This window comes from Cygnus olor, chromosome 9 (assembly GCF_009769625.2).
Source record: "Cygnus olor isolate bCygOlo1 chromosome 9, bCygOlo1.pri.v2, whole genome shotgun sequence".
NCBI classification, from domain to species: Eukaryota; Metazoa; Chordata; class Aves; order Anseriformes; family Anatidae; genus Cygnus; species Cygnus olor.
In genome coordinates, this window is record NC_049177.1 from 2,039,426 (window position 1) to 2,055,904 (window position 16,479).

Here is a 16,479-nt window from a genome sequence, read left to right on the forward strand (position 1 = left end):
TATTCAGGTTTCAGAAAGCCTGAAACAGAATAGACAGCAGCTTACCTTTTGGCTTTTTTACTGACATCTCTTGGAGAGTCTTTATGTGATGACCGAGAACGTGAACTCTCTTTATGGGACCGTTCAGAGCGCTCTGAGCGTTCTGATTTTGGTGATGGGGATTTTGCTCGTCTACTGCCACTGCTGCGAGATGGGCTAGGGGAAGCACTGTGTCGCCTTTTCCTTTGTAAAGAAAGCAAATACAGTTATGTACACACAGAAGTAAAAATGAGTATTAAGAACACTGAACTAAAATGTAGTGGGACTATAATTACTGAAAAATCAAGTTCAACATGTGCACCAGACTTTCTCTGGCTGAAAAAAATTAAGGCCTATGACTCATCTTTGTTTATAGCAGTGTAAAAACATTCTGTCACAGGTTCTTGAACAGCAAGGCATTTTACCACTTAATAACACAGAAAATCTTTCTCTAGAACTATTATAAGATTACACAATCAATTAACCTAAACTTGCTGTTCTGAAGAATTTTCACAATCAGACAAATAACGTTTAAGCCACCACAAGTTATTTTGTGGTATGACTCCATTACAGTTTTCTGAGTAATAAACAGCAGTCAATTTACTGCTAAAAGTCAGAGTTAAATATACACTCCTTTCAGTTGGTCATTATCTTATCATGTTTCCTTCAGGGCTTAAGTGAACAGAATGAGAATTCTATTCAAAAGTTAAGTTACTCAGGACAGAATGAAAACAGCAATTCCTTTAAAATTTTGAAACCTTTCAATTAAAAAAAGCTTCCATTATTAAAACAAGTGTTGTGATTCAACATAAATTCAAGGCTTCCACTGCAAACAGATATTAACCATGAGGACTTTCCTCCCATTCAGTTTACTTTGAAGTAAAGTAGTACCTCTCCTTTCTCGTTGGTGTACATTCCTCCTTTTCCTTCTTATCTTTGGACCTAGAATCAGATTTTTCCTTGTCCTTTTTGTCCCTTTCTCGTTCTCTTTCCAATTCTTTCTCTTTTTCCTGAATTAGTAGAAATCATTATTTCAGATGAGATTAAAGTAAGGATAATCAAGAAGCTAATCACAAACAGCATAAAGGCACTAAGTATTGAACAAACACAGCACTTAATCTAGGAAGAAACCATTGGTCACACCATACCCACTATTCAAATCATCACTGCTGCTTCTTACGCAGGATAAATATTATTAACACCAGCACTGACCAAAAACATGAAAGATGGCACCCTATGTGAGAGAGTATATCTGACTATCTAACTGGAAATGAACAGTCTGCAATTTTACAAAATTCAGGGGAAAATTACAGCTGTAATAGATTTTCTAAACTAAAATAAACATGAAAGAAATACCAGGAACCTATTTCTACTTAAACATATGCATTCTGCTTTGTTACTCCAGATTGAAATTTGAGACAAATTTTCTAACTACCAAACATTTGAAAACAAAACAAAAATAAAAATAAATTTAAGAAATTCTGCTATATAAAAAAAATCAACAACAACAGAAGACAAATCTGATCTATGCCTATACATCACCAGGACCATTTTGAAAGAAAATATACACTCTAAAAGATCATTAGAAAATTAATTATATAAAAATAAACCTAGAACAGCAAGTCTGAGCACAAACAGATATGCTTCTTTCAGTACTAACATAGAAAAAAAATTCTTCCATAGCAAAACACAGATATTTCACTGTGTACCCCGTATGAAAGGGAAGACAAAAAAGTGGTCATTTTGCTAAATGAAAGAAGGGGCGGGGGGGAGTGTAGGGATAACAACAACTGCAAGAAATAGCTGAAGAACTACACTGTACCTAGTCTAACACATTCTTTGCACAGAAAATTTACCATTAACATTTAAAAGTGTCCCATATCGTTATACCTACCATTATCATTATACCTACCATTACATGCTATTGTTAGATCCCACTAAAATCACTGGACTCTTAAGATGTGCCTAGTTTATTTGGTAGCATAACTAATTAATTTATCCTAATAAATACCAATAAACAGCAATAGGCTCCTATTCTGTAAAGGATGTACAATACTAGCAGGAAGTTTACTTATAGAAAGCTTATTCTATAGTAAATTAGACAGAAAATGATGACCAACTAGCAAGTTTGTGGAAAATATAACATGGGCTTTGATTATATTATTATAAAAATAACTTCTATGGAGCTAAAGCAAAAAAAAAGTTATTTCCTTAACCGTGGAGTTATTCATGTATTAACAAATATGATTATCATGAAATATTTCTTAACTAAGTATTAACTGAATTACTGAAAGGAAAAACAGAAGAGTGAGGTAATTGCAAAAAACCTACAATATTGTAAACCGGTTGAACTAATTCAACACAAGGTATCTAACAAAGTTATTAGGATTAGGATTTATGTTTTTTTTGGATGAATGTCACACTAAGCATTCTGTGCTTACTGTATATATCACCTCTTTCTCCAATTACAGAAAACACTGAGGAAGCAGGATGTTTTAGGATGCAACCGTATGTAAATGAAAAGTCTCTTTAATTCAAGGTACTGTGCAAAATTACTTTAGTGAATTAGTCAGAGCTTGAGCATTAAATAACCCAAAGAATGAGTGAGAAACACCAGGTGAGAACTGCTGTATTTGTATGTAGCTTCCAAAAAACTCCATGGGTATCTGTAATTTCATTGTTGATCTGTCAGACTGTGAAACCAGATTATAGAAGCAGCCGCCACTCGCTCTTTCTCACTAAACACATTGTCCAAAATGATTACTTTTTTTTGCAGTTGTGTTTCAAAGATTCAGACATATATAATACTAATAATTAAAGTTGTTCTGAATTCGTAGTCCCAATAGTACTACCACAATAGCAATGGTACAGAATTATTCACTTTCGGGTAACAGTATGAGATGGAATTATCCAGAAAACCATAAACACTGGAGAAATCAGAAGTTAATTGGCTGCTTAGGACTACTCCCTTTCTTCTTTTGGAAGCTTTTAGCACAATTGGTCAATTACAAAAAGCAAAACTAAAGTCTGATGAACACCTTGAATTGACTGCGCTCTCTTTCCTTTCCCACACCTAATGATTTGCTTTATGTAGTTCATCCAAAAGCGAGCTCTTTAAGGTTTCAGTATATTCCAATGATACTCATCTGTACAGTGTGAAATACTACATTTATTTTTATCAAAAAGAGACTGCCTCTACTGTGCAGAAAGCACTTGGATTTAGACATGCAGTTTGACATTACATTAGAATTTTAACAAGAACCGTTTGTTGTTATACTTAATGCCACCTTATGCTTGATAAACTCAACAAAAGCCTACCACAGAATCAGAGCCAAACAAAGAACATTTCTTACCCTCTGAAGCAGCTTGTCTCTATAGTGTTCAACCTGTTCCTGAAAACTCTGGCCTGGTTTCTTGGGTCTTTTCCCAGACTCTAACTCATCCTGAAACTTCATCACCTTAAGCTGTGAAAATAATACTGACCATTAGGTTATTGTGCTTATTATTATCCAGTCAGGCAGGTGGCTGAAAACGAAATTTCTGTAATTTTTAATGTGTGTTCTTCATTCTTTCCATATAAGTTTGTGCATAAGAAAATACTGACTTCATTCAACTGGATCAAAGCAACAAAACCACATACTTGTCCTGCAGGCACCTGCAGTTGTTTACAGACATATCAAGAACTAAAAATAAAGGGATTTTTTTCCTGTCATTCTACTAAATTCTGTTCCCATCATTAGAACACTACGCCCTTACATTTCTTAGATGATCGTCTTTTTCTTTCAAAATGACACTATTTATTGCAGGTGTCTTAATATACCGCTTCAACTTCTCATCTGAAGTTGTCCTTCAGAAACTGCCTTTTCTCCACTTAACACTAAATATTAAAAATCAAATGACTGACGTACAACATAAAACAAGTTAATTTCCTCTTCAAGGCAGCTGCACAGAGTGGCTGATTTGAGAGAAATCACTTCACTAACACAATACTATTTCATGCACTATATAGTCAATCAGGCCTACTACAATCTCTGGCAAAGGATACCATGTGTTACAAAATGCTGAGATAACAGCTCACTACAGAAAAATTATTTTCCACCTGCTCTCTCCATTCCTGTGCTCCAAAGGTATCCCCCTCCATCCTCCCCTTACAGCAGCAGTGCTTGGCCAAGCCTTCCATGAGCCAGGTGAATTCACTAATCCAGCAGAATCCCAAGTCACGACCCCTGATTTTTTCCTGCATTAGGGAGTTGTACTGGGCTCAGAGAAAGAATCAGCTAGTGCCAAAGTTCACAGGTAGGATCAGGATGTTCCCTCTAGCAGAGATGAGTGGTCATTTCAGCTCATCCCATGCTTTGATGTATAGCAGTTTTTGCTACTTGCTTGATTTGGTCATCTCCCTTCACCGTTTCACTATTCCTGGCATACTGGCTGTACCAAATGCTCTTCTGACTGATTGCTTCGTGTAGGGTATATGATACTTATCTTCTTCTCACAGAGTTGCAGATACCACTCCAGCAAGAAGAGATCCTTAAAACTGAGGTTTAAATCTGCTTGAGCATCTAATTGAAAAATGTTGTAAATATTCCACTTACTTAATGTGCATTCAGAAAGAACTAATATATTCCCAATTAAATGGTTATTCTTAACTACTCTTGTTCATCAGAGAAAAACTTTTAAGCCCCTTCATTCTTAGGATTAGAGATACTGGCTTTATCTAGACCATCTCTGGAGTCAGTAATATGCACGCCAATATGGAAAAGGAATATTTTTCATGTGCTAAAACTCTGGAATGCTAATTTCTTGCTGGTGTTTTAGACAGAAAGTCTCCCACAACAGTTTAGAGGTCTTCATTAGCAGTACAGCTCTTAACGGAGACTGCAAAGTTTCAGAAATCTGGAGTTCTTACGAGCAATTTCTACTGGATGCTCCATGCTCCAATGCAGGGATCATCTTTCTCACTAAACACTAGGAGGTATCTCACATAACTTTAAGAGAAACAGCTCCACAACATTGTCTCTTTTCTATCAGTTCTCATTTTGAATTTTTTCCCCTTCCTCAAACTAACAAACAAGTCATTTAAAAGATTCAGTCTTCCCTAGAAGTTGAGGTCACTACTGAATAACCAATATCAATTTTCAGAAAAGGGTAACATCTTGCTACCACCATTCAGACAAACCACAGATGGGTGCAAACCAAGCCCTGCCTGTAGCTTTTTCATTTTGACACAAACAGATGCGCTGTGGGTCCCTTGCTTAAAGTAAATCAATTTTCCAAAATTGTCCTTGGTATTCTAATCTTCTGCTGATACTGAGCTCATACACAATGGTCTTGGGGCAAAAAGGCTTTTTAGCAAGACATTATTGCACAAGTATACAGCCTCAGAACCTAAATGGCCAGGTTCAAACACTACTTAATTGAAGTAGAGTGACTGTGTATGAGATGCTAGGATTAACAGGGAAGTTAATCAGCAGATCATTGATGAAAGAGGAGTTTCTGCTTGATGTGTAATTGCACTCATATCTAGAGGGATTACATACAGAATAGACTTCTGAACAGCCCAAAGTGCTCTGCTCTTCCTTAAAACAGACTCACCCTGACAGTGGCTGCAACTTATCCTAGACTTCACCAGAAGCAGAGCAAAATATTTCTTTGGAAGCTTCAGTTCTCCAATGAGCCTATAAGTAGTATGATTTCTGCAGCTACAGTGTTAATAACAACAGATAAGAGATACGCTGATATGCAGATTTGAAATACCTCTTCAGCCATAACAGAACTCTGGGGTGCTCAATCACACACCCAGGACACCGTGTGGCTTGGAGCTAAGCAATTCCTCACTATCGTCTTTGTGTAAAAGACCAGAATTTCTGCTGAATTAAGACAGTCATTATCCTCTAAGGAAGAACTGCTATAAATAGCGTAACTTTTGGTCAAGCAAGAGCCAATCTGTCTCATCTGTTATGATGAAACTGCAATGAGTACCATTTTTAATATAGTATCTTTTTGCCATTTTGCAGTGGCCTCAAGTAAGCTAGATACAGAAACCTCTGCAGACTGTAGAGACCTAAAGGTTATATTGTTATTGAGATCATTACAAGCCTTAGATAGCTCCTATGAGTTTATCATAAAACATTAAAAAAATAGGTATTCTGAACACTAAGCACCATAATCCAGAGAAAGAAGTAACGGAAACTGTATGGAACTTCAGTTTCTTGACAAAGGTAGAGAGAGGGCCTTTAAATCCAGAAGAGGTCTTAGATACAATCTTCCCTCATGGATTATGTTTAATCCACTCTTATCTCATGCCCTCGGCATTCTCCATTGGAGACTGAATACTACACTAAAGGAACTTTAATCTGGTACGGTACCGCAACCTGTACTGAGAAAGTAAAGACAATAACCCCTTTCTCTTTGTGACATGCAGAAAGAATCTCTTGGGCTCTTGATAGAAAAGTAAATTATTCCTTAATACCACGGCATAGTTCTGTGGGGAAAAAAAATCTCCCTGCCTATGCACTGGGCAGGGGGTTACTGACAGAATTCTGTGTGACAGAATCCAGCCCTACACCTCCTGTAGTGAAAAGGCTGTATGGGAAGACTGAAGACCACTAGTTTTCTACCTCTGATTAAGAAATCAAACATTACTTTGAGGTCTCAGGTGGCTAACACAAAAGGTGAGCAATGGCAGGTATTAAAGAGTACAACCTACCCTGGTTCTGACCCTTTTAGAAGCACTGATATATCTCAATTTATGAAAAGCCATTCTGCTGCAGATGAAGCCTATGCTGTGTTTTTTTCAGGGTAGGATCATAAGATCTTGTGCTGCACATAACCAATCAGTAAACTTTAAAGGAATTAACCATCTTGTCATTTTGTTCAGAAATATGCTCCTGCACCTTCCAAAATGAGCACCTCTGTAATAAGAGAGACTTTAAGATCACAAGTTACCATCTGCAATAGAAAACTGGTATTACACCTGGTTGAAAAAAAACAAACTGCCAATACAAAAACAGTTGGTTTTCTGAAGGCCTGAAAATTAGTACATCCAGGTGATTCGAGCTTCTAAAGCAAAGGAGATTTGCATCAGTTAAGCATGCCAAAAGCGCTTGGTGTATGTCTAAAGCATGACAGAATGCAAGCTAAACTCAAAACAATTCTTGAAGCAGATTTTTAAAAAGGTGCCTCTGACACTTCACAGGAGACGGTCATGGACTTTGGAGCTCAAAGTCTTTCTGTAAGTTGGAGACAGAGGTAAAGTACCTTAAAGAAAGGTACAAGAAAGACAATGCTGCTTCATTTTGTCTGAGAGTTTTTGTATGCTCTGAGGAAATATGCTTAATGAACTATTAGGCAATATAAAAATCCCCATTTTTCTTTGCATCACTGAGTTCTTTTTACAGAGGAGAATATACCTTTTTTTTTTTTTTTTTTTTTTAAATGTTCCAGAGAGAGGGAGGGAGACGCACAGCACTGTAAAGACCACCCTTAAATCTGAGTTACAACAAAAAGCGGAGCAACAATCTTTACAAACTTAAAAACTAACAAATAAACATAAAATACAACTGCAGTTAAGAAATCAGTGTTCTTCAGTATTATAAGAAAGCCTCTCCTCTTGCTAAGCTCTGGAAATAATTTACATTTCAGCAAGGTTAACAGTTAGGAGTAGGAGAAGAAGCAAAGGGTTAAGTAACCTGCCTCCTCTGACAGCACCAGTCTCTGCTACATGTAGACGGGCAAAGCTTGGTAAGTTCCTTTATTACTGTACTTTCCCCTCCAACTGACAAATGTAATTGACTAACTGTGCCAAGGGAAAGAGTGGTTGCTTGCATGGCATACATTTCCTAAAAATGTTTAAAAAAAAAAGCTTCAGCTTTCCCAGTAGCCACCGTGTAAAATTCTAGAGAGTTAGACTTTAAAAAAGATTTTCAATGATGTTTTTAAGTTATGCCATCTAACATCCACTGTTAGAGCTAGCAATTGTGAGGTTTTGTTTTTTGTTTTTTGTTTTGTTTTTTTTAATTCCTCTCCTCCAACTGAATGTGTTCTTTGGCAAGGACTGTACCAAGAAGAAGTTTTGAGCATGAGCAATTTAAAGTAGTACATACAGTGAGTACTCATCTATCAATGACAAATCTGAGCAGAAATTTGGAAATCTAAGTACTTCTACATAGTGTCTGGAATGTTCTGAAAATGAAAGATTACGTTCCTGTTCTGGTGATTCCAAAAGTCTGAAACCAATATGGTAATTTACTTACCACAAACAATATAGATGGCAACATACATTTGAAAAACTTAAATGTTTACTATTTAGATCTGTTACAGCCAGGGGATACACACATAAATGCATCCCCTGCAGTGTAAAATTGGCAATGGTTAACGTAAACCACTTCATAACCTACCTCAACAATTGCTAGGATAACATTTATAAAAGATGCCCAATCTGAAATGAGCTCTTTCCGTAACTGCTACAATCATTACCGCAGCAAAATGAAAACTATTTTCACTTGTACTTTCATAAGTCTAACATCACAGATTTTCTACAAAACTACTGCCACCGTGAGTTAAGTGAGATATAAGTTTCATTTCGCTTTTCTCAAAGAATTCAGAACCTACTCACCCCAAATGGCTATGTACCAAGAATTTTCAAACCACTATGCAAAGCAAGAGGCATGTAAGTGCTTAGTTACAGTCCATTATTTTTGATAATTTGAATTATTAAGCAGTAACATATTTGGGAGAAAAAAAGGGTGTGATGTTTTACAATACTATTGCTTGTATATCTTTAAAGAATATCACAGAAGTTTGCTAATGTCTCATTTTAACTAACAAGTACGTTATAGCACAAATAGGTAGGCACCTTCAAAATTATAATCTGTCATTTGGAGATGCTCCAACTGCAACAGCAGCTTAGCAGTTTGTTAATATTTTAATGCACTAAACAGAAGGTACAAAAAAGTTCAGTATCAATGTATTATAGGTTTTAATGCTGAATTAAAAAAAAAGAAAATTAGCATCTAGTTTTAAACTGGATTTGCATGGCACTTTATGACATGAAAAAAATCTAGCTTCACTGCTAAACAAAGCTCATGCTAAATTCAAGTTCCAGGAAACTGCTCACTCAACAAGAAGCTTGGAAGCCAGTATGAAGGCATAAGAATCTGTGCATCATCCTTAACATCCATTCTAACACTTATGCTTGGAGAAAGGATTTTAAAAAGTTAAGCTCTATAAACTGGATTCAAGTCTTCATCTGAAGTCATCTGAAGTGCCCCTATTCCAAGACACATGGTTTAGTTGCGCCTGCTTCGTTTGCTCACTGACGTAGTGAAAAGAGCAATTTTTAAATGCATTAAGATACAGATGCCAGGACTTCAATGCAACAGAGAGAACAAGAAAGGCAAAGTGCTAAGGTCAAATCCAAAAATCACTCCCAAGTCACTGCCAAGAGAAAGGAAGTGTAGAGGAACCCAAAGCGAGCTAACATTACACCAGTGGTACCAAAAGAGATACTGGGGAGAGAAGACAACAAAATCTAATTATCAACCTGCAGAATCCCCTGACTCAATCTTTCATTTTTTTCCTATTACTATTTTTTTTTTTTTTTTTTTTTTTTTTTAAGTGAGCATAAGCAAGGCGAGGCTGTAAACAGAGGCACCTTTATAAAAATATACCAGACAAAAAAACCCTATACAGGAGGACTATAACATTTAAATATATTTAAAATTTTCAAAATAATTCCCTGTAGTATGTATTGAACGTGGGGGCAGAGGAAATTGGAAAACTACAGAAGATTGGCACAAAATGTACCACATGCTGACCTCAATCTCCCGGAGTTTGGCACGCTTCTCTTCACTCATTTCTGAGTATTTGACTGATGACTTAGATTCAGGCATCTCTTCTTTAATAGGATTTGAATACATGTGTTGCTCTTCTGACTTAGAGCTCTGAGTGTCTTCCTCATCTTCACTTTCTTCTTCTTGACTTGAAAGAAAACCAATACACACCAGTTAATTCTCTAGGACAATCTGTTACAAAATTTACCATCTCTACTGTTTCATTTCTACACTTAGTTACTAGTTTTGAAACCTACTAAATATGATTACATCAAAGTGTGCAATTATAGAAATATCTTGATCTGTGAGGTAGATATCTTAGTATTTTCATTTAATTAAATCATTAGTTTTTATTACTCAGATAATTTATATTTTTGGTATAAACAGATGGCAAAAGGATTCTTGAAATTTACAGTCAGCAAATCCAGATGGAAATCATAGTTACGAAACAAGTTCACTACCTCAACAAAATCTCTAATTGCTTTAATTAATACTACAAAAGAACAAAATTAACTACATTTTCTTTTTAGAGGCAAACCTGAAACATGGCACATATCCAAAATGATATTACCAGATTGGCCACTAGAGAGCTGCAGCACAGCATTTAACACTCTAAGATGTTTTCAGCATTAATAATAGATGCTCTCAAATTGCCTAAAGAACAAAGTAAGACTGCTCAAAAACAACAGACGGCACGGAGCCTATTAGCGTCCAAACGCAGACAACAGAACATTATTTGTTCTTGTGATAACAAAGTAAGGCAGAGTTTTAGATATTTGCACATAAATTCGACATTCAGTATTTCCTAACTGTAAAATACTACCCTAGTTTTTACTATTTAACATAAGTTATCAAATCAGCATCATTTTAAAGATTATAGTTAACAACTCTACCACTTTAATGTTTATGGAGGCTAAAAGCATCCTGCACTAAAACTCTGATTCCCTCCATTTTCTTATTTTCCTACTTGGAAATTTTCATTTTTGCTCTGTTCTTGTAATACATACAAGATTTATAGGAAGTTTCAAGACACTCGGCCTCAGAGGTAGAAAATGAATACTTTTTCCTCAGAATGAAAAATTATTTAAGTGCTCTCAATTTTAAGACACCAAGTAAAAATAACTTGATAAATAATGTGCTAGCAAGATACAATGCTAATGCAAATATGCGCTTAAAATGTTTTTTTAAGTTACGTTGCACCATTGGTTTCAGTTACAGACATTTCTTTAAAGCTAGATGCCAGACGTCTAGACTGAAAGAAAAAAGTCCAAATATTTACTTTTGAATTTCCTCCTCCTCAGATTCTTCATGTTGGTCAAAAAGCTCCCACTTCGAAGTAGTAACAGCTAGAAGACAAAATAAGATAATTTCAACAATAAAAAGCTATTGCTTTTTTCTAAAGATCAGTATCTCTAGATATGATGAAATTTACAGTATGATAAAATTCTTACAGCATCTAGCACTTAATACAGACTTTGTTTCATAAATATTCAAATTGCACTTTATCAGAATATTTACTCTATACAGAGATACTCGCTCACACTGCCTATTACGTTCCAGTAAACCTTTCAGAAGCAGCCAAGTATTTGTTAGTTTGTAAAACCTTATCTTTCACAGAAATATTTGGGAAAAGACTGCCAGAATACCCAGATTCTTCCAATACTTATCGTTAACGAATTGAAAATTAGTTTTAAAGGTTGGTAGGTTACTGAAGTAGAACAACAGAAACATAATACACTATTTCCTTCATTGAAGACACAACCAAAAAAAAATCACAATAGAAAGTTCTGCTGTATTACTTTAGAAATCATATGAACACTTTTAAATATACCCTTTGAAAATAATCATTAAATAGGTAAGTGACACTAAACTTTCAGTTACTTAGAAAAGGCTTATTTTAACAGATGCTTTGAAAACTAACCTTGAGCTTCCAATTCTGATTCATCCACTGCTTCCCACTTCGAAGGAGCAACTTTAAATATAGGCTCATTCTTTTTCGAATCTTCAGCCGTATCCACTGTTGAATAAAGACCCAGAAAAATCATTTCCAAAGCTCTTCAAAAGTTCAAACTGAAAAATCCTAACACAACAGTCCAATGTAAATACTGAAGTATATTGTACCATTTCATTAAATGCAAAGAAAAGAAATTCAGATTTGGAAGCTGATGTGCACCTATCTATATATAACATCAAAAGGTATCTACTGTGTCTCCCAAATCGATTACAATCTAAAAGAAATTCTTCCTAGGTTAAGTTGAAATTTACGAGTTTCTAAGCTACATGGCATATTAATTCTTGGCTGTTCTTGTAAAAACTACTTGTTTTTAAAAACTATCATGAAAAATTGAAGATTCAAATTGCAAGCGAGGTTGAAATGTTTCATACAAGGTACTCCGTCCAGATCGTCATCCAGCGATTTAATTGGGACTCCATCCAGATCATCAATAGGAGCAGCATCAATAGGAATTCCATCCACATCTTCTAATGGAGCACCATCAAGCTCTTCCTCAATGGGAGCACCATCAAGATCGTCTGGCACCTCCTGAAAGCAAATAATATTGAATTCTTTCAAAACTAAATCTAACTTTTTTTTCTTTATAGAAATGGATTTTATTTTTTTATAAGGGGTAGCTTTAAAATGACCTGGAACACCCAAAAAAGCCCTTGACTTTATCATACCAAGTACAATTGCTTATTGCAGAGGAGAATGACAACATCTTCTTACACAAAACTATGAGCAGGAATCTAGCATTTGTCCACAATGCACTAGAAGCTTTGCAATATCTATTCAAATATCTTTGCAATATCTTGTATTCCAAAGAGATATGAAACCGAGGTTTAGCTTGCAATGAGCCAATAAAGATAAATTATACTTACTACATAAGAAAGATTCCCTGAAAACCAATAATTTGAACAACTGCCAAAAATATTAACTATTTAGCAAGAATACATGTCAATGAAAAGCATGTCTACATATTATTTCTAACATGTTAGGTACTGTCCATCATATGTGCATTCTCTTGGCTCTACTGCTAAGGGAAATAACCTAACCTTCCAATTACAGCAGTTCTGCTATTCTGAAAGCCACGTTTACAAACAGTTTAAAAAATAGTTTATCCTAAACATATATCTATTTATTGGTTTCTTCTCTTTAAGTAATATTTATACTTAACTGTGAACAAATCAGTACACATTCACCCAGTGCCTAAAGTATTCTAAAAATTTTAAGCATCGAGCTTCATATATTAACGGTTTACACGTTAGTAACAAATTCCCTACATATCTTGTTCAAAATAATCCCTATGCGCAGAGAGGAAAGCAATTGTGTAGCTTAACTAGGTTAGCAACTTATTGCTGTAATAGGACGCAAAGATGAAAGTAGAATACCACCAGTGTAAATGATCTATCACAACTTCTCCCAGACTAACAAAGCTCAGATGGCTCTATTAAACTATGTGTGTGACACTCACACAAAAAGGAAATAGATGGTTCGTTCAACCAGATGCCAAGTTACTTAGAACTCCCAGAAACTAAAATTAACACCTGAAATTCTAACTCAGAATTCACAGATACTACAGAGTATTCCCAATACATAGGAAATGGCTGTCATTTTGCACTAGTCTTTGCTCTGAAATGTTTCCACAATGTAACTCCACCACAGCACTTAATCTGCAAGCAACGAGTGTATAGACATATTAGATGATATTTGCATCTCAAAAGATGTTACACGTGTCTTTAAAATATTATACCTATCTTTAAAAGTAAGGATTTGGAGTTTTAAAAAAAGGGTTGTGGTGCTACCTAAGCATGCTAATAATACTCAAGTTAAATAAAAATCCATAAAGTGCTGTTACAAAGAGCAGCTTTAATTACCCAAAGATACCAAATATTCCTTGCCAGTTTTGTTTTATACTTACGCATTTTTTCTCACCACCTGCTAAGCATCACTACTAAGCTTACCTCTGTTTCTTTATCTTCCATGATATTTACAAGTCCCAAGAAGATATTCTGGAGTTTGATCAAAAATGGTTCTGGGTAGATGGCCCAATCTTCCCATGCTCTGAAGCATGTCATCACCCGTTGCTAGAAGTAACAGGAAAAAAAGCGCTCATTAATTAAGAGATCTTAACTGACTGGAAATACACCATCGAGAGTTACTCCTAACAAGGTCCGTACTGGAGTACACTACAATGTACCATGTTGGACAAGACTAATAAAGTAAAAATGTATACATACACAGGAACTACTTTTTTTTTCCTTTAAATATCACTGGGATTTCATTTTCCCTTTTACTTCAGATTACACTGATTATCCATTTCTGCTACTCACAGTTCCTATCCTAATAGTTCTGAGTGAATACGATAGGAGAACCAGTATAAAACCTATAATATAGGAAAACTAGCTACACTGTAAATTTCATATTTAAGCTTAAAAAAAATCTACTGTTTTAAAGGAATCTTTACACCAGTAGAAGGAGGACAAGGGCCAAGCATATGAGAATGCTAGGAAGCAGAATGCTGCTATCCAGAAAATTACTAACTACACATGCTCAGACTGCTCATCAAACCTCAAAAAACACAATCCTATTTATCACCAAAAATGTTAAAAAACTATTTTATGCTGTTAAGTCCAGACATTTATTTCGTCACTAAGAAGCAAAAATGTATTTTTCAAACTGAAATATAGGATGTACTAAAATAATTAGGAAGCTAGAAAGCCTTGTTGGTATAATACAAGTACTAGATATGGTCTCTACTCCACAACTAACATCTACTGGTACATTTCATCTGTTACACATTCATTTTCTTCCTCATGCTTCATTTGTAATGCTTTCTCTTGTGGAGGAAAGTAAGTGTGAAATACAAAAGATGTTTTTTCTTCAATAATTTTAAAAGACCACTGTTAACTTCGAGGCTATCTTTGCAAGAGAGGAAACAAAAAATTAGTGAAGCTTAATTAGGAAGCTTGAGTTTTAAACCACCTATTTTAATATTCAATAGCTTGTGCAGGAACATCTGTTTATTTGACTTGTACATCATGTAAATAACAACAAAATACATACCTTGAAATTTTCAGACTGTAAATGGCCTTGTATTGTACGGTAAGTAGCATTGAGATCAGAGAATATCTGACATAATTTTGTTTCAAAACTAGAATTAAACATATACATTTCTTCAGTTAAACTTGGTAATATATCTTTTCTGGACATACATAATTCTTGAAATTACCTGGGATACAGGACTCAGAAGCAGACAGTTGCATTCCCTATAGCAGCTATGAACTTAACTATAAGGTAACAAGTAATTACTACATATTAAGTCAACAACAACAACAGAACTGTGAAGAGAGATCTTCACATCTGCTGGAGTCTCCTTATACAGCCTGAAAAGGCTGGAGGATAAAAGGAGTTCTACAACCTTACATACAAAGAACTGTCAAAGAATTCAGTTTAATTTTTAAAATTTCTTAGTTATGTTTCTATTCTCTCAATGAAAGGCCCTCAATGAAAGCACAGTGAGTAACAGCTGCCTTACTTCTCTTGTGTGTATCCTCAATATACAAAAAATAAACTAGCAAAGCAAAGACACACTGCAGCAAGAAAAATGATTTGCAATCACTATAGTTTTGCAACATGCTGAATATTCCCCATCATGCTATCATAACATTAATGAGACTCCAAGCAACAGACACAGCCAAATATCTGTACAGAGCAGAGGTTCTCTCCCTTGTACATTTTTCGTAAATTCTGCTCAGTACCTTAGAAACAAAGTACTCAATCCCCTTGTAAGGTCTCCAAACTTAGTGAAGAGTTAAAAAAAAAAAATACCATTTAAAACCTCTATTACAAAAATTTACTGGTTTGCATAGATGATTTGCAATACCACACCTGGAATATTCTTTACAGCTTCCTATAAAGAGATGTGCATACACTATCCTCATCTCTGTAAGGTTGCATGCAAGTGGTCACTTGCATAGGGTATATAAAAGAGGTTTCTTTGCATTACAAAGCATCCTATGCACTAATGTGCTACATCTTGGTCCTATCTCTTTGCACGAAAACGTATAGCAATGTTTTAACAGTATCTTCAGAGACAAGGGTGAATTTCTCTACTACTACGTTATAATTATATTCTTTTTTTAACCAATCACCTAAAATATTGTACTTACAATTTTCTATAATAGGAAGCATTGGCAACTTTAGCTGAAGAGTTGTACAACACATCTGACACCAGATATAATCTTGCAATCTACAAACAAGAACGTATAAATTAAGAAAACTCTAGATTTTTAATTATCCTGAAAATATATGCATTTTTCCAGATATAATACAAGACAGTTTAATCTATTTAGAACTACGAAGTTAGAACTAACCAGATGTAAGTTAGCCCCCTGTTGGCTAATAACACTGCACTGCTAATCACACTGTAAGATGGAATATATTCATTGCATAATATTACAATGGATAGATTGTAGCATTCCAGGTTTTATTTTTTATGTTTGAACAGACTACTCTGCTTTTTCCACCTTCAGAACAAGGTAGAACATTGCTTACAAGCACGTCCAGCAAGAATGAAAATATATCACAAAATCCCACAGGGAAAAAAAATGCACTTAAATTTAAGCACAG

At 35.1% G+C, this 16,479-nt stretch overlaps 1 protein-coding gene across 5 annotated transcripts in view; it reads right to left on the bottom strand.

Moving 5' to 3' along the window:
- LOC121074477 (U2 snRNP associated SURP domain containing) overlaps nucleotides 1–16,479 on the bottom strand; it is a 44,289-nt gene that overhangs the window by 1,604 nt on the left and 26,206 nt on the right. For all 5 annotated transcript variants that reach the window (XM_040566560.1, XM_040566559.1, XM_040566557.1 and 2 more), the window contains 10 exons: nucleotides 16,020–16,099; nucleotides 14,914–15,001; nucleotides 13,812–13,934; nucleotides 12,237–12,393; nucleotides 11,773–11,868; nucleotides 11,131–11,197; nucleotides 9,837–9,999; nucleotides 3,372–3,482; nucleotides 910–1,028; nucleotides 46–222 (listed from right to left, as the gene is read on the bottom strand). In XM_040566560.1, coding sequence (XP_040422494.1) covers nucleotides 46–222; nucleotides 910–1,028; nucleotides 3,372–3,482; nucleotides 9,837–9,999; nucleotides 11,131–11,197; nucleotides 11,773–11,868; nucleotides 12,237–12,393; nucleotides 13,812–13,934; nucleotides 14,914–15,001; nucleotides 16,020–16,099 — 1,181 coding nt within the window. The remainder of the gene's footprint in view (nucleotides 1–45; nucleotides 223–909; nucleotides 1,029–3,371; nucleotides 3,483–9,836; nucleotides 10,000–11,130; nucleotides 11,198–11,772; nucleotides 11,869–12,236; nucleotides 12,394–13,811; nucleotides 13,935–14,913; nucleotides 15,002–16,019; nucleotides 16,100–16,479) is intronic.